This window comes from Barbus barbus, assembly GCF_936440315.1.
Source record: "Barbus barbus genome assembly, chromosome: 5".
In the NCBI taxonomy this organism is placed as follows: domain Eukaryota; kingdom Metazoa; phylum Chordata; class Actinopteri; order Cypriniformes; family Cyprinidae; genus Barbus; species Barbus barbus.
Window position 1 is genome coordinate 37,773,432 of NC_136733.1, and position 20,139 is coordinate 37,793,570.

General features: G+C 36.6%; 1 protein-coding gene across 1 annotated transcript in view; it reads right to left on the reverse strand.

Moving 5' to 3' along the window:
* Positions 1-14,542, reverse strand: part of LOC306869864 (small G protein signaling modulator 1-like) — a 38,452-nt gene extending 23,910 nt beyond the window's left edge. Inside the window, exons 1-3 of the mRNA XM_079416791.1 lie at positions 14,487-14,542; positions 14,327-14,370; positions 2,499-2,574 (exon numbers count right to left, since the gene is read on the reverse strand). Coding sequence (XP_079272917.1) covers positions 2,499-2,574; positions 14,327-14,370; positions 14,487-14,505 — 139 coding nt within the window. The 5' untranslated portion in view covers positions 14,506-14,542. The remainder of the gene's footprint in view (positions 1-2,498; positions 2,575-14,326; positions 14,371-14,486) is intronic.
* Positions 14,543-20,139: the final 5,597 nt, after the last annotated feature.

Below are 20,139 nucleotides of genomic sequence, written 5' to 3' on the forward strand. Positions count from 1 at the left end.
CAGATGTATCTGTATACCTCATACCTCATTAAAATGTGTCAATATGAAACTCTAGAGATGTATGTGAGACCACTGGAGTCTTTTTTTAGGAGAAATAACTGAGACTTCAGCAAAAGGCTATCCATTTAATCTCACTGCTGATGAAATAGTAAAAAGATCTCATTTGGGATTTTTTCCTTTACGAACTCTTTTATTTCAGCCAGCACAAGTTCGGCGATGTGGCAGGAGACAGTTGAGAGGACTTGAGATACAGACAGAGCAGGGCAGAGGAGAGTCACGATGAATCCGAACTCAATGAATTACAGGAGAGTAAACAACCGGCTGAAACCAGAAACCAGCAATGCACACAGGCCCTATAATCATCTACCGAATCCCACTGCCACTGCAGGAACATAAAAAAAATGAGTTAACAAGGCCATTAATCAAAAGCTCATTTTCAAGCTACTTTGGTGTTATTCAGAAATACCACAGTATGGCTAAAGAAATAAGCTTTACTAGCTGTTTATGTGAGCTTGAACTGCAAGGTTTTGTTGATTCTGTTCTACCCCGACGAGACGCTTTTGAGAACAATAATCGCTTGGATGCAGAGGCTAATTTACACACATTGCAAACCTGCCAACAGCGTTTGACCCCTCACAGAGCTGTGCTGATTAAATTCTAGGGAAGGTGGTATGCTTTCCAGCATCCTGGAGTAATAAAAGCTGTTTAGAAAATGTAAAATGTAGAAGTGAATAAACAAAACAAAACAAAAAAATCCTGACCAGGCCTATAAACCCTTCACCTAACAGGATGAATATGACCTGTCAGAAACGGGATTATTAATTACTACTCATTTATTCTTTATTATCATGTCATGCTACCTTGATGTGAATTTGCAGAGCGACAGAGAAGAAGCACATCCGAGTGATTACTTTATTATGTGGACAGATTTTCTGCTGACAAACAGCAGGCAGCACTTACTGCAACACGATCAATTACACATTCATTTACTGGTCCATATACACTGAAATTATCACTCTGTTAATGTTAATCTAGACTTGACACTTCTTGACATTAACGCGCTTTCCAAGCCCTGTTAAATGCCGAATGTTCGATCTACCTGGAAATCAGCCAAACCATCATGCTGCCCAACATTTGTGAGACAGCTGAGCCTCCCATGGAAAAGAATAAAAGAGGTATTTTTAATATTTCAATTGTTTGTCCTTGAAATTATTAAATGCATGAGAAATTGAGAGCAAATAGATGGAAATTCTTTACCATCACAAAAATAAATGACATTTTTAAATACTAAAATAGAAAACAATTGTTTGTATCGTAATTGTAACGGAGCCGATGAGACGAGCGGATCCATTTGCAAGCTTTTATTAATAAACAGTCAAATAACAGGCAGGGTCAAAACACCAGCAAACAAGCATGGCACGGACAAGACACAAGAGTAATGCATGCGTGGGTCCTCGATCGACGAACAATATCCAGAGGGCTTGAGAAGAGGGGTAGTCTAATAACCTGAGCAATAATCCAAACGAGTTATACACGGAGTCCGAAACGATGAGACAAGGGTAAATCCACGATACAAGGGCAGGAAACAGGAAACGAGACCATAAACAAAACAAACTAAACTTAGAAAACACAGAAGGCTCGGTAAGGCCGCTAACACTAGGAGAGTGTTATACGCAGAACCAGACTCAGAGCTAAACATACACACAGAAGGCTCGGTAAGGCCGCTAACACTAGAAGAGTGTTATACGCAGAACAATACTCGGCAAAGACAGAGAGGAAGTTCAAGGCTTATAAAGCGTGTGTAATCAGTGCAATCAGCTGTGTGATCAGAGCAATGTGAGATTGGTGACAGCTGTGTGTTGTCAGTGCAATGGATGATGGGAATTGTAGTTCATGGGTGAAGTGCAACAGTAGTGTGGTGCAAAAGTCAATGTGATGGAGGAGTGACCTCTGATGATGAGTAAACGGAAGTCCACAGACCAGATTCGTGACAGTAATAATATTTCTAAATACTACTGCTTTTACTGTATTTTTGATCAAATAAATGCCTTGGTGAGCATAAAAGACAAGTTTTTACTTCTCTTCAAAATTTAATTTGATACCAAGTAACATAACCAAGAACTATTAACTAAAGTGTAGTTTTGCTAAGCACCGTCAACCCAATATGCAAATATTTGTGATGAATTTTAATCAAATTTTACACAGTATAAAATAAAACCTTTTCAAAGATTTTTTTAAATAAAATCTATTGTGTATCGTTTAGACCTTTTTATTCCGAGTACAAAGGTAGTGGGAAAAAACGATAACTCATGAGCTGCACAAGGTCATTTTGCAATGTAGCTGGAGCTGTTTGTGAAATGAAAAAGCACTTTGATCAAAAACTTTCCTTGAAGCTGAACACCAAAATAAAGCATGAGATGGTACTTAGGGTTAGGAACAAATGTAAAATCTTTCTACCAGCACATTTCAGCTAAACATTTGTATATTCAATGACTTACCACAGAATGAGACAATATGGCTGCTGTCTTCATGAACAAACTTCCTTGTGACTGCTTCCTCCATGATTTGCTTGACCTGTGAGACATGGAGACACAACAGAGTCAGCAGAATGCATACAGCATGATGAACTAAAGCAAACACTGTTGCATTGTGAATGTTACCATGATTGGTGAATGGGTTTTATGAATATATTCTCTCTCATTTGACACCATCAAACACTCAAAGCTGAAAAGAAAACCCTCTGCAATAAATACCAGGAAGGAGAGAGTGTATAAGAGGGGAGTAGGAAGAATGCAGACCGTGATTCACATCCCCTGACTATTAAGAGGAAAAGGCATGCGTGATTTATGCACAAAGCGCTTCCTCATCGTGACTGTAGGTGGTGGAATCGTTTAAATGAGTCTTTATAATGTCTTCGCTTGACTGCACTGCACACACATGCACGTGCATGTATATACAAAGAAATACACATTCAACAGATAAATCAAGAGATTTTGTGACTGTGTGAGGTAAAACCACAATTGTGTGCGTTCAGAATCTAATATTCACCTAGTTTCAATGAGATATAAAATTGCACAAAAACACTCAATCTTCACTTGAATAAAAGCTTTCCTAAACATCCTCTAGTTTCTCCAGAATGAAAGGGTCTGGCTGGAGGAAATTAGCCTGCTGATTGGCTTGAGGATGTGGCTAATGAAAATTTCCTGCTAAGTGTGTTTCCTCTGTTGATACATTGGACAATGACAAGAAAGTGAGGGCAGGAGAAATGTGAAAGAAACCCTGGGTTATGCAGTTTTACACTCGTAATCCTGAAAGGGGTTCAGTGCCCTACTGTTTCAACTTAAGTCTTTGCTTATTAAATATTAATGGATGTCTCAGAGTGAAACTGTCATGCACTTTTCAGCGTTAACATCAAAAAAAATGTCAAACAGTGGTGACAAACGCTCCTCTGTGTTTTCCTCCGCATGTCTTAGTTTTTATTTTTCTTCAGACAACCAGAGTGCATTAACGTGATGACATGCGGACAAGCCCAAAGGCAAAATGTATTGCTCAAAGGATGCCCTTTCTTAGCTCACAAGACTTTTTCAGCATCGTTTCAGATTACACACACAAAATTTTGGGGTCAGTAAGATGTTTTTTTATTCAATAAGAACACATCAGATCATTCAGAATTAAAGAAATGTATAATTATTTTACAAAGATTTTTATTTTAAATAAATGCCATTCTTTTTCACTTTCTATTCTTTAAAAAATAATGAAAAAAATGATGGTCTCGAAAAAATATTAAGCAGCACAACTGTTTTCAGTGTTGATTATAATAAGAAATGTTTCCTGAGCACAAAATTAACTATATATATATGCTATATATGACATATGCTTCTGAAAATTCAGCTTCACCATCATAGGAATAAATGACATTTCAATGTCCAGTTTGAAATCTTAAAACCTGATGACCCACAATTAATTATTATTAAAACATGAACAGTGTTAAAATGACACTGGCGGTTTGACCTCAAATGTGAAAAGCCTATTACTGTGCTCACAGCCTTCTGCTTCAGCATTTAGACTGTGGATGTACTCTGATTCAGATACTTACGCCCTGACCTTCTCTTCCATTTACCCATAACTAATGCAGCAGGACAACGCAAGCTCTTCAGAGCAAAACCTGTTGATTCGGTGTGCCCTGAGAATAAGCCACAGCCTTTTAGGCTGTTTCTACTAAGAATCTGGCATTTAAAAATCCCAGCTCAAATGAAAAAAAAAAAAAAAAAAAAAAAAAAAACTAAAAATACATTGCTTAATCAGAATAGTCAACATTAATCTCTTGGTTTGACAGGAGGTTTGAGATTATGATTTTTAAAAGTGCTTACATTTTTGAAAATCACAGGTGGAGAAATTTTATCCAGTGTATTGATTTCCTCTCACTATCTTATTCATAATTCTAACATAGCAACACAACTCTGTTCCAATCAACTTAACCTCAAGAGAGTTTAAACACCACGTATGACTCATCTGACGCTATAAATAACTCCGGACGTATACTTATCTCCTCCATACTACAGAATCACACCTATCCAAACCTCAGGAGAGACAAAGAAGGATGCAAAGGAAACTCTATTGCTCAGAGACCAAAAGAATCACACGCAATTGAACACAACAGTATGATTCACAAAGGTACAGATCAGAAGCGCAACCATAAAACACATGCCCATTATCCTTGGGAACAGAGACGAGTTTTATGATACTACCAATGTACAAAATTCAGTTTGTAAAGGCTGTTTTATCTTTGCAGTGTCCCTTGCACTAGCTTTTACAGTAAGACACTTAAACCTATGCCTAAGGGACCTACTTGGTCGTTATTATCATTAGTGGTTCTTGCTAAGTGCTATGGACCTGAATGATACTGATACTATAAGGTCATGTTTCATGCATATTCAATCAATACCGTCAACTGGAGTCTGCATACACTAGAATGAGGAAAAACCCATGAACTGATGAGTTGAACTGAAGGACAGCATTTCAGGTGGCCTTGCTGATGAACCCTCGAGTGCATCTTTAAGAGGATATAAGTTCATGAAAGCTCTTACTTCGTGGCTGACTCAACGCACAGATATAAAGAGCTCTCTATTATCCACCTTTTTCTTGCCGTAAAAATTCTACGGGTCTAGCTTCCGGTCTCATCCGCATCCAGCTATTTTTAGCAGTACAAAACCTTTTGCTGCTTGATATTGAAAATAGGTGTGTCTTATATTAATTATGAACACACTGGTTTGAAGTGCAGACAGTTTTACTCTTTACAGCACATTGTTATTGTCCTCGTTATTTACCTATAGCGGCTAAAGAACCAGAAGTCATTGTTGAAGAAAAAGGTGGATAGGTATGCACAAATTCAATTTCTGCACTGATACTGACATTTTTAAACAGATCAGGCACCGGTCAAATGTAATTCATCAAAAATAGTGTCTCAGTCATAAAAACATAATTTTTTAACATAGTCATCACTGTTAAAGAGGTTGTAACAAGGGTCCAGAGAGTAGGGATGCACCAAACAATAATTTCGTTTTTTTCTGATATCTGATTTATTTTTTTCTTCATCAGTTTATAAAATTTCTAAATCGATTTATATTTATAGTCTCTTTGCTCACCAAGGCATTTATATGACCAAAAACACAGTAAAAGCAGTAATTTTGTGAAATATTATTATAATATAAAAATACTATTTTTTTATGCAATTTATTCCTAAAATGACAAAGCTGAATTTTCAGCATCATTACTCCAGTCTTCAATGATATTTGATCCTTCAGAAATCCTTCTAATATGCTGATTTGGTGTTCAAGTAATATTTATTATTATTATTATTAAAGTTGAAAACAGTTGTGCTGCTTAATATTTTTGTGGAAACCAGGATACAGTTTAGGATTCTTTAATGAATAAAAAGTTCAAATGAACAGCAGTTATTTGAAATGGAAATCTATAGCACTATAAAAGTCTTTACTGTGATTTTTAATCAATTTACAGCATTCATATGAAGTAAAGGTATTCATTTATTTAAAAAAAAATTTTTTAAACAGTACTGTAATTATAATTTTTGAGTGTAGTTGAGTCCTAAACGACGCCCTATGCACTTATTAAATGCATTATGTACTTAAAATAACCTCATAAAATTCATACATTAGATAGTTGTCATTCATCATCAGAGTTTGATAGCCCCTGTCCCATCTGCTGTACATAATTACCTTGATGAGCATTAGAAACTTCTTTAAAAAAAACTTTACTGATCCCAAACTTTTGAATGGCAGTGTATTATGCTGTAAAAAAATGTTTTCTCAGGTAAACCTAAAATGTAGATCATTTAGTTACATCAAGGGTCAAATCAAATATAAATGGCACATTAAAGTTAAAAGTTACACAATGTTTTGTGTGCGCGCTGTACTGGGTATAAAGAATGCTTTTGCTCAGGTGCGCGAAATGTCCACCCAATAGAGAAAAGTTTTGCTCTGCAAGAAAAAAAAAAATAGAGGGAACATTGATTATAGCTTCAACAGTCGAGCGCACAAAATCAAAAACTTTTCTTTTATCGGTTAAATGAGTGCATCATACAGGTATTTGAAGTGATCACAATATTTACACTTTAAAAAAAGACAATGAATATCGCATCAGTACACAAACATTGGGATGCACCTAATAGTGTAAGAATATCAAGAAATGCCACATGAAAACAAACAAAAAAACAACATTCATCATCAATGAGAGTGCATTACCAGGTCTGAATTAAGCATCACTGATGTGATAAAAGCAAATAAATCCATCTTAAAATGTTTACTAATGGTGTCTAAACCCTTATTGATTAGCCTCATTTAAACTGTAGTGTGCATTGATAGAGACTCTGTCCAGCTCTGTGTGTGTGTGTGTGTGTGTGTGTGTGTGTGTGTGTGAGAAAGAGAGAGAGACTGTAGGGGTCTATTTGGAGCTCGGCTGTCCTTGATGTCTCAGCAACATGACAAAGGTTTCCATGGAGATGGCATGGAAAGTCTCACAGCTTGGGTTGCCAAGTTACTTCCCAAATGTGTTGGCACCACATTGAACTGTTGCTTCAACTCGGAGCAGAACCGATGAACAATTCCGGCTGTGAATGGGAATGGCATTTGCCACGATTCATGCCACCAGCACAAAAATGGTTTGCCACATATTACCACGCTTCATCGCGCTGAGAGAGCGAACGTACGAACTGAAAGGCTAAGAGGTTGAGTGGATTATTACACTACTCAGAAAGAACAAGCAAATTCACACAATGAAAGCAATTACAGCCCCAAATGTACTTCAGAGCTGTCACAAGCCCACAGCAAATCCACACAACTCTCATATGGTCTTCTTTAATATTAAAGTTTATCCATGCAAAAAAAAAAAAAAACTAAATGCATTAAAATGACTTACCATTCTGAATGAATTATAGCGTAGAAAGCAGAAAGCTCCCCTTATAATCACTAAAAAGCGGTCACTCATAGTTCATCGAATTTGCACGAAGTTCCATTATAATCAATGAAGCCCTATGCTACGCAATTAATCTCTGATTTGCATTGCGTCTACACTTAATTTGTTATAATGAGAGGATTCAGAAACTTGCAGAACCCAACACTGAACAAATCTCCGGTGCTCTGAGTGGTTAGTAGATTCTGTCTTGAACACGTAAACACTTCTGATTGGTCATTGCGTTCATGAAGTCATCAGATATGTCTGTGATTGGCTACATTGCTCAACACTGCAAAAACATGCTGTAAATATAAGCCCATGATCAGTGGAGATAATATGAGTTTGCACATGGTTTGTCTTTAAGCATATTAATAACCACAGACAAACATGTAAACAATGTTAAAAATTAGATTTCAATCACAGGGGGTCTTTAACATGATTTGCTATTTACAACCCAGGGCATCTTTTAGACTTATAACATGCCCATAATTACTGCTACAAACAGCTACTTTTACCTCAGCCTGATCTAGAAAGAGTCCCAAATACACTGGCAAGCATCATGCCTGACGCCAGTACCCAACAATACAGATATAATCAGTCAAAATGCTGTAATCAACTTGTCGAAAAGAGTTCATATTTGCACCTTTAATACAATGCAAGACGACACATTATTGATCTAACCTTCAGGGCACAGTATACTTAAATGCACAGTTTAACACGTTTGTTTAAAGACGCATTTCCTTTTCCATTTAGTTTCTATTCCATTTTTTATGCAGTATATTTTTACCACTTTAATTATAGCCTACTTTTTTATTCATATTATATTCATTATCATGTGGTATCTAGGTCTGCATGCTGTAACACCACAACCCTCTGGAAGCATGCTGTGAACATTTTAAATAGGCCTAAACAATACTGCTAAATGCTGCTTTATTAAATCATATTAAGCATGCAAATGATTTGTGTACATGGCAAAATGCATACGTCAAGACTGCTTCAAATTAATTATTTATGTTCATACACAAATAAGTGACAAAATAAATGCACAAGGAAGAGTCTGCATTTGCTTGGAATATATAAAATATATATAGTTTCACACCATTAGAGATGCTCCGTGGGTGGTGTGGATCTAAATCAGTCCCCCGGTCCATATGGCTCAGGTACAGGTTTCACATTTCTTAGGAAAACACATTTCCATACATGCATGCATGAAATGTCATATAGCCTGTATCTTGAAGCTGGACTAAAAGGAGTGTCAGTACTGCGGATTTATTCTTTTATGTTCTTCATTAAAAACAGCTAGGCCCATGTAATGCCTTTTATATGGCTCTTATTGCTCATTTGTGACATTCTGCAGCCAAATATATTTGCATAATGACTGCAAAAACTCTATAACTGTGTTGTCTGAGGCAACCCTATTTCCTATGCAGATGTGTGAGCATCATGTCTCTTACAGCACTCTGTGGTCTCTTTCTTCTTACAAATGCATTCAACTCAGCCAGATATTATCTCTGTGGGTTTGTTTTGCAAAAAAGCACATGGGACCCACAGCACTGAACATCTTGTATGTGTGATGTGTGTGAAGTGACATGTGGCCAAGTATGGTGACCCATACTCGGAATTTGTGCTCTGCATTTAACCCATCCAAGTGCACACACACAGCAGTGAACACACACCGTGAACACACACCCGGAGCAGTGGACAGCCAATGCTGCGGAGCCGGGGAGTAGTTGGGGGTTCCATGCCTTGCTCAAGGTCTCACCTCAAGTCGTGGTATTGAAGGTAACATAAATACCATAATGTCTTTCTTATCTGAAACACTGAGCTCAGTTTACCCGTTTAATCCCAAATTTTTCCCAGACATGAAAATATCCAAATGATGCGTCATAAGTAACTCTTTGAAATAATCAATAATTATTTTTTTGGGAAAAGTGTGTTTTATGTTCGGTGGGACAATGTGTGTACTGAAATAACATATTTCTGCAGTCATAATTTTTTTTTAAATATCTTAGCCCAGCTATTTTAAACTCTTTGATCACATTCTAGGGTTATTATTATGCATAAAAAAACCTTATGCAACATTGATAGGAACACTGAGATTCAAAAAAACAAAAAAATTCAACCATCAACGCATTTCAAAATTTTTATATTAACTCTACGAGTATTACAACATCATTATTGTAAATTTTTTGTAACATTTGAATTTTTAATTTAATGCAATATTTTGTCATTGCAACATATTATTGTCATTTTCACTAGAAACTGCAATTGGATTTATATTGTATACCTAAGTTCACTGCTATCACTATTGTGACCGTCAACATGTTTACTCATTCTATGACCACACTCAACAAAACTAAATATATGCAAATGCATATATTAATACTAGACACCCTAAAGATCACGTGTACCAAACATCTTTGTCATATCTTTATGTTAACATACTTTACCAGCCTTTTGTTTTGGAGCTTTGATGCAGTCATCACCTTCTCAAGGTGCAAACAGGAAATAAACTGCTCTGGTCATGTGACAATTTGCACTAATTATGTGAAACTGCACATATTTAATTGAGACCCTTTATTTTTTCCATATTTGCAGGAAGTGCACTAAAACATCAGTCAGTAAGGTTTTTAGAGCTTTATAAATGAAAACCTTTTTTTACGGTCACTATTGTGACCGGTGGGATTAAATGGGTTAATAGGCCTCTCTCCCAACAAGCTGATGATCTGAATCAGGTGTGGTAAATAAGCGAGACCCCAGAACAAAAATTACAGGTCTGAAACTTCCTCTATTGCCCCCTCTGTTCTAAAGAAAGAAAAAAAAACAATGATCCATAAACAGGGCTATGTTATTATTGCCATTTTTATGTAAACTCAATAGGAGAAGCAAAAGGTATTTTTCATACATTATGGCTTTAATGTTTTTTTCTGATGATAATATACTATAATATAATATAATGATAATATATATAATATAATTACCATTTTTAGCATAATATATCATCCTGAAATGATCTCAAAAGCAATGACTGTACAGTGGACTGGGTATCACTGAGCACAGATGTCTGCAGACATATGACTCATCAGTGAGACACAATCATGATCACAACCTGAATTTACTTCACCTATGTACGATCCACATGTATGCCATTTTCACCTGTCCATTATTATATAAGCCATAATTAATAAAGATCTGAGTCTAAGGTTGAAATAGTTAGATTATATATAATGTTTCTTTAAAAAAATTATAAAAATAAAATAATAGAATCAATTTATGCATTTGAAACACCTGGCTAACCAAAGTATGACTGAACTGGAGTTGGTGTTAAGAGCTGAACGATTTCATACAAACAGTCCACAGCATATTTTTTAATAATTCTTCTCAGTCATATCAGTGTAATGTGTCTTCTGTTTAGTCGCATACAAACCCATTAGATTTAGATGAGTCTCAGTGGCTTGACTGTTCAACAAGCTTTTGCGCTGAGGTTTGCTGCTATTTGGCATGAGGTTTAAGTGTTTCTTGCACACACTGAAACAACATCTTGCAGAGTTGTTTTGTAACACATTCACAGACTGGTCTCTGCACCCAGGACATGGTGATTAATTGGCTCACTGACTCTAACAGATGGTTTTTTCCTTTAGAAATGTAAAATCAAGGGGAAAAAAGGAGGAGGATTTGATTTTCTTTACTACTATATGTTTGACTAAGATGCTGCCTGTGGAGGGTACTTCAAACAACACATTTCACAATTTAATTAACGCTGAATCTTTTGTGACCCCTTTAAAAGGCACCATTTATTCAACCATCTTCGAAATGGTTGATATCTCTTGAATTAGTTATGAAATGGTATTTGACTCTATTGTTTAATCTATGCTAATTAAGCACAAAAACAAATGTTGACTGGGTGTAGGATTTCAGTGCTGCGTAAAACAGTGACAAAGAGAAAGAAATCCTTACTGCAGAACCAGTCATTCATCATATTTTCCTTAGTCCAGAAAATTTAAAACGTGTGACCTATCATGACTTCTCAAGATTTATCACAAACTCTAGTCTTTACTACTGTATAGTTTAAGTCAAACTAAGCAATTTAATGATGTTTCTGTTAACAACTAATTCCATAGCAATTTTGCTCAAAAATAAGGAAAAATCCACACTTTAAAATAAAGCAAGAGGTTCTTTAAGGACTATGGATTAAACTAGCTGCGTTAAAGGAAGCTGAGAGGGAAATGTAAACAAATGGTGGGCTGCTGGGTAGAGTGTGGAGAGGCTTTCTGCGCATGATCCTCTCCTTGTGTCAATACAGGTGTGGGAAAGAGAGATCACAGACTGATAGTGACAGACACAGAATGAGCCTTTTTGTTGCGTTGCCGGTGCTCATTGTATCAGCAATGTAATATCTGTAATAATAATCTTTCATAATTTTAGTTAACAGCTGCAAAAGGGTAAATATGCACTGCAAATGCCAAATGACTCCAGGTTCCAGGCAATTATGCTATAAACACAGCGTGGATCAAGAATACGTTGTCATTACGAGCACCATACAGCGCAGGGTGAGAGTTAACCTGCCTCCACTCTTCTTGGCTAGCTGTTTCAGTCATCATAGCACAGAAATATCATTTCTTATGCATCTCCTGGGATGTTCTGAGACACAATTTAATTCTTATTAATATGTATATAATTTAAAAGTATCATTATTGTAAAATACTTAATCAATTCTTCAATTTAAATTGTATTTAGACAATTTAGTAGAATAATTGAATAACTGATGACAAACAAAGCAGAATGCCAAGAGATTCATCGGAAAGGTACATTTATTCTATGACTTATATGTAGGCATATGAATATTTGCATATTTAACTGCCCATATTTTAATTGAAGATGTGTCATAATTGGAACACTAACCCCTGGTTTCACAGACAAGGCTTAAAACTAGTCCCAGACTAAAATGTAATTCTGAGCTGTTTCAACAGAAATAAACTTGCACTGGCTGATCTTAAAATATATCAGTGCCTTTGTATTGTCTCAAGATGCACACCAGTAATGTTTTTTTTCTAAGGCATGTTAATAAAAATTACTTAAATGTCCTAATTGAACTATGGCCTAATCCTGGCTTAGTCTAAACCCTGTCTGTGAAACCGGGCCTATGAATGCAAATTAAATAAATTCCATTCAATTACTGTTTATGTTTTAATGAAAAGTGGAGATGTTCTTAAATATTCATGTAAATAGTGAATAATAACCCCATTAATTACAATAAGCAGTACATTTAAAAAATAATAACACTAGTAACAACATGCCACTTAAGGCATTTTGTGTCAAGTCGGGGGGGGGGGGGGGGGGGGGGGGGGGAATGGGGGGGGGGTCATCTTACCCCCAAGGGTCTAATTTTATATTAATACTTAAAAATAAAAACTATAATTTTTGCTCCACAAATCTAAAAACATTAGTGCGTTCACAAATTTTTAAACACAATACAGTGTCACACAAAACTAGATCAATTAAACTCAAAATTGTTTAGACTGACTAAATCTCACAAATATTGACAGGAAATGACTAAATTAAAAATAGCGTAATCATTTACTAAACGTGTTGAGATGATATTTTGTGCCGTCATCTTTCCCTGGGAGGCATCTTACCCTGTCTTCATTCTTGTAAATGCAACTTTTTTTATTGCGTTTTTATCATTTCTCATTATTTATACATTGCACCACATGACTGCAACATGACGGAGTCCATAAAAGGTGGTGCATTGATCAGTCGGCACAAAGCTGTGAGTTTTACATTTAAAAACAGTAATATACCACAGTACCACTAGAAAACCCACTGTATGCACTCATGTCTGGATCAATCGCTGCCACACGGCACAGATAAGGATATCAGCGACTGCAATCACAACTCATATAATAATGAACCATAAATCATAATCAGTATAGGGCAAGTGCGGATACTACATGCCTGCTGTGAGGAAATCATACAAATTAGCACCCAAATTCATACAAAACCTCATCCACTGAGCAATCACTTAAACACACAGAAGAGCGCTCCTTGCTTAACCCGAAAGGCTTATTGAAACCTATTAATCAAATGAAATGACTGAAAGTCAAAGACCACACAATGCATTCTGTGCTGCCAAAAGAGATAGGACTGGCCTTAAATCAATACCACAAATAAATCAATAGATGCAATGAGCCTTAAGCTGTATTTTACATTTCAACAAGAAGAAAATCTATGAACAAACACAGGTATTTTAAGGACTCGAAGTCACAATGCAGTCTGAGGGATGCTATTGTAACATATAGAAAGTGCTTATGGATCATTAACCGTAGATGTGGATGACATTTTCAATACATTTCAATGTTTGCTGTATATTAAATACGTCTGAATCCATATTTCAATATCATAATATAACAGAAACCTGCCAATCTGACTTTACCAACATCACATTTGAATAAATAGCTCACTCTTTTATTAATACAGACATGAATATGCTTTGGAAAGAAATAATGTGATAAAGCTGGCTTTAAGTCAGTGACAGATGCTTGATGGAGAAAAAGACAAACAGATGTAGCATATTCAGAAAAAAATAGATAAATAATAAATTATTCATGATATACTGTTGACTGAAATCGCACAGCTACCTATGATTTTACCACAATTCAATAACTATATCAACAATTTAACAGCATTACAAATGTTGATTTTGCTCTGGCAGCTTTCTTTCACGTATATTATTAGCTCCAGTGTTTGGTTAACTTAACACCACACATTTTGTAGACATGTCTGAATCATGAGTCACATTTTAAAGGGCGTTTCAGCCTCTGTTCACTTGGCTTTATTTGTTTTTACTATCACTTACCTCCTTCTTCACGTTTCGGAGCAGTCTTTGACGGGTTTCAGCTTCTAGGAAAGAAAGAAATATAGAAAATTATTTTTTTAAACATGAACAAGTAAAAGTCAAACGTGTGATAGTGTGGTTTAGAAGTGCTTTGAAAAATGAAAGCAGAATTTTGTCGCACCTGCTGTTGTGGTTGCCATGATTGTGGTGTTCTCCACCGACGCTCAACACTCGACTGGATGAAGCCAAAGCTGTTTAAAAGCGTTCCATGCTACTGCGAGATCACGTGACCTGCCAGAGAGGTTCCTAGAGACGTGGAGATGGCAAACTCCTCGTGTGACTGTTTTGGTAACTGACTACCAGTGTTGGGCTAGTTAGCCTACTCAAAGACTGTAATATATTACTCATTACTAGTTACTCCTTTCAAAAGTAATATTGTTACTTTACTTATTACTTTCTGGCAACAGTAATTAGTTGCATTACTTGTTACATCACTTTTTCTTCATGCCCCACAGAAGTAGTAGGCTAACTGTGTATCTTCCACATAAAATTACTTTAAAATGTTATTAACAACATAGTTCTGCCTCACCATTTGACCAAAATCCACACTTGATTGCTGTCAGAAGTTATATATTGATTGATAGTGGCATTCAAGAAGTGTTGTATTAATTGTCACGTGTAGCTTGAAGCTAATTGTAATCTCTCCGTTACCCATATACCATTATATTTCATTATGTATTTTATCAAATCACATAAGTTTGTAAGAAACTGTTTAATTTTCCAAAATGATTTTTAATTATAGTAATATAATGAATCACATGCTGATCAGAGGGATGTAATGCCAGAGTAAAGTAAAGCCACGACTTACACAACAGTGTTCAGATCATCTTTTTTCCTGACAAAATCAATATAATGCAATATTTCTATCTTCTGAATGTAAGCTTTTCCATATTCTAGGCTTGCCTGCTGCACTCGGGACATCACATGCATGTGCGAGTCATGAAAATTATGAAAATAAATCTGGGAATTATTTGATTGTTGGATTTTAAATCAGCAGAGTTGAAGCATCGAAAGTGCTGTTTTATGGATGGTAACTGTAATATTATTACTGCAATCTTATTATACTAGTTTATACTAATTACTGCAAAAAGTAATATTATTACAGTAACTAAGTTACTAGTACATTGTCCTCCATAAGTATTGGAGCAGTAAAGACAAAATTGCTCTGTTGGCTGTGGAGTCAAGACATTTACAAATATGATTAAAAGATGAATATGAGACAAAACTACAGAATGTCACATTTTATTATTGGGTGATTCAACACACAGATGTTTTACCAGCTAAGAAGTTCAGCACTTTTAGAGTTTCATCCCTCTATCTGATGTGAGCATAAGTATTGGAGCAGTTGCCTCTCAGGTCTTTCTAAGTGATCAGCTGTGTCCTGTTGCATTAATTCTTCAGATATTAAAAGCAGGGAATGTGTCGTATCAGTTATATCCATTACTTCTGTATTCTGAATCTTGCATTCGATGATGACGCACACAAACCAGGATGAAGATGAGGGAGCTGACTTTGAGAGAAAAGAAAGCAATTTGGATGCTAAAAGAAAAGAGGAAGTCAATTAGAGCTCTAGCAAAAACAAAGGGCATGGAGAAATCAAGAGTTTGGAAACCACCAGCGACCAACAACGACCTGATCGGCTGAGAAAACAACAGTAGTTGATGACAGACAAATCATAAAAGCTGCGAAAATGAACCCTAAAAGACGTGTCTGTAAAATCACCAGCAACTTCTAGAAAGCTGGGTGATGCTCTGACAATCTACTGTCCTCAGGAGACTTTAACACAGAATTACAGATGCTACACAGCAAGATACAAACCTCTGACCAGCACCAAAAATAGAAAGGCAAGATTAGAGTTTGCAAAAAAGCACAAAGGTGAGCCAGAAGAGTTTTGGAACTGTGTTTATGGACCGATGAGACAAAGATGAACCTTTATCTAAGTGATGGGAAAGCAAAAACGTGGAGAAAAAAGGGAACTGCAAATGATCCCAAGCATACAGCCTCATCTGTAAAGCATGGTGGAGGTGGTGTCATGGCATGGGCATGCATGGCTGTCTCTGGAACAGGCCCTCTCAATTTTACTGATGACTTAATGAATGATAACAGTAGCAGAATGAATTTGGAAGGGTACAAAACCATCTTACCTACCAATATTCAAGAATTGGGAAGTGCTTCATATTGCATCAGGACAATGACCCAAAACACCCTGCCAGTTCAGTCAAGGAATTTATAAGGGCAAAGAAATGGAAAGTGTTATATTGCCCAAGTCAATCTCCAGATTTAAATCTGATTGAACATGAATTTCACCAGCTGGAGAGGAGAGTAAAAGCAGAAACTCCCCAAAACAAGCAACAATTGGAATTGGCTGCATTAAAGGCTGGGACAAGTATTTCAAAGGATGAGACCAAGAGTCTGGTGATGTCTATGGGTCACAGACTCACTGTTGTGATTGTGTGCAAGGGATCTGCAACTAAATAATAGCTTTAATAATTTCATCAAAAATATCTTAATTTGTGTTCCGAAGATGAACGAAAGTCTTACGGGTTTGAAACAACACGAGGGTGAGTAATTAATGAAAGAATTTAAATTTTTTGGGTGAACTAACTCGTTAATAAAGCAGAATCAATTTGCGATTAACTAAAAGATTCAAACTAGTCACTCACCCGATGACCCGGATTCTCTCTCTCATAAAACACTGACGGGATACTGGACAACACAGAGAACAAGAAAAGCATTGGATTAAGTGAATATGTACCTATAATCAATTTAAACCAAACTTGCAAATGCATCCTATATGAGAAAGACTCAGCAAAGAGTATCAACACAATAACATCCCACAAAAGCACACAGAGTGCCATAAAGTCGCCTAATAATTTATGCTATATGCCAAAATAGTCTGAATACACAGATACTTTTGAATGGCTGTCAATAGAGAAAACTGCTTTTTGCCCACTTAACCATGTAATTATAACATCTGCCATCAGGGGCTAAACAAACAAATTTTGATCTCATGCTGCTCATAGAAAAGCTTGAACAGCCTTTGCCTGACAGGTCATGTGATTAGCAGACTGCACCTGCTGCCTCATTGACACAAGCCATTAGAGTTGTCCTTAGTAACTGAAAGATATCACTGAAATGGGTGTCTTCAGAAATCCAAAGTCAATCCAACGTCATTTTTAGCCAATCAGAGACTCAGGATTTCATGTTTGTGGATGTCTTCATAGAACGGCGTTTTGGAAAAGGTAGCCTATGTGAGGTGGAAATTCGGAAAATGACAAAAGTTATCAACACATCTAAACCCAGCTATAGCATCTTACATTACATTTACATTTAGTTATTTAGCAGACGCTTTTATCCAATCAAAATCAACAAAAGAGCAATGATATGCAAGTTAGCTTGACGCAGTACACGTAGCAAGGTTTTTTAATTTTTTTTTATTATATAATAAATAAAAAGAAAACAGAGAATAGAAAAAGAATAGAGTAAGCTAGTGTTAGTGGTGTTTTTTGCTTTTGTTAATTGTATAATAAATTTTAAAAAGAAAACAAATAGCTAGAATACAAAAAGATTAGAAAAGCTAGTGTTAGTATTTTTTTTTTATTAGAATAGAGATATCAATATCTTCTGTACACTGTAAATAGATGAAATTGATAATTTGTTCATGTAGCTTCCAAACATTTTCTGGTGCTGCCTAGATAGAGATAGAGAGGTTCCTATTGACATACTGACAATTGTATCACGCTACATTTCTGATGCAAGGAAGAAAAGAGTTTAGAATTTACATCCCCGTTGAAACCTAGGGTTTCTTCACATGAAATGAAAAGAAAAGTCTGTTTTTTTCTTTCTCTCTCTTGCTGCACAAAGAGAGTTCCGTGTTCCCACTTTGGAATGAGATTTAATTGAGAAACAGGTCAGAGAAAAATTTGGAACAAGCTTACAGGACCAAACCTTCAGGAGCTACATGTGTTGCTAAGCAACAATGCAGGGCCCAGTAAAGTCTGAGGAAACTGTGATCTTCATCATCTCTCGGGGGAAATGCCACCTCATTGTTGAAGTAAGACTTTAGTATAATTAAATTTTACATACGGTGCAGGGTAAAAAAAAATGAGATGATGGTGTACAAACAGTTTAACTTTTTATTATAAGAACTTGATTCAAAAGAGCTTCATGCAAATTTTGGTGCTTAATTGAGAACTCTGGACTTTTGATTACAAATGTATAGAGACTGTACCCCCTAGATGTGGACCCTAAACCCACCCATCCCAACCCCTAAACCTACCAATCTCCACCCCCTAGATGTGGACCCTAAACCCACCCATCCCCACTCCTAAACCTATCCATCTCCACCCCTAAACCTACCAATCTCCACCCCCTAGATGTGGACCCTAAACCCACCCATCTCCACCCCTAAACCTGCCCATCTCTACCCCTAAACCTACCAATCTCCACCCCCTAGATGTGGACCCTAAACCCACCCATCTCCACCCCTAAACCTGCCCATCTCTACCCCTAAACCTACCAATCTCCACCCCCTAGATGTGGACCCTAAACCCACCCATCCCCACCCCTAAACCTACCCATCTCTACCCCTAAACCTACCAATCTCCACCCCCTAGATGTGGACCCTAAACCCACCCATCCCCACCCCTAAACCTACCCATCTCTACCCCTAAACCTACCAATCTCCACCCCCTAGATGTGGACCCTAAACCCACCCATCCCCACCCCTAAACCTACCCATCTCCACCCCTAAACCTACCAATCTCCACCCCCCATATGTGGATCCAACCCCGCCCCCAGAATCTTTGTTCTGCAGCGAGGGGCTACTGGATTTTCGTACCCGCTTAGACATTTGATAGGGAGCGCGGGAAAAAAACAGAAGCCATTTGCTTTATTGGAAGTCAGTGTAACATCTGAATGTTATTCAAACTGATGTTTCAAGGTAAAACATACATCCAGTTGCTTTTAAATGATGGTTTTAAATAGTAAAGAAACAGCCGACTCCACTAAAGATGATATAAAAGGTTGTTCTCTCAGTCATGAATTTAAAAACATATATAGGACAAATTAACCACATTTACAGCATGTTCTAAAATATATAGAATATTTTATATTGTAGTCAGGGGTTCATGGTGAATGCATTTAGCTATAGTTTTAGTAGGAAAGGTCATGCTGAATGACTCTCCATAGTGCAAAGGGCTGGTTAGTAAGATAGGAACCTAAAATGAGCAAACAGTATCTGATTATGTATATTCTGGGTCTTGCCTTGGTAATAGCCTTGCCTGCAGTAGAAAAAACAAACAAAACAGCCACTTGATACCAACAGGCCTGCTATTGGTCATCATTCAAACACTGAGTCATTGAAGCTGTAATTAATTAATTCAAGGTTCTTGTGCATGACAGCACTTATGCTGATTGTGTGGGCTTTTTGAGGGAACCCCCCCCCCCCCCAAAAAAATTGTTTTCAACTTTGCTTCATTGCATAACATGGTCTGAGATGGAAACCATTTTAACAGCAGTAAACAGATAACCTTCTCACAGTTTCTACTGTATATGATGTATAGTATAGGCTAACAAATATCTCAGTGTTAATTGTGCACACAAGATTAAACAGACATTTTACAAAACTGACAGTATCTCCCCCACTATAGGGATGAAGAGTCGATATTCTAATTAACACTTTAATAATCTTGTAATGAAAAAAAAAATCAGCATATCAGTTAAGGTGCACAGCTGAGGTGAAGAGATGAAAAGTGTGAATCATTACTGCCACA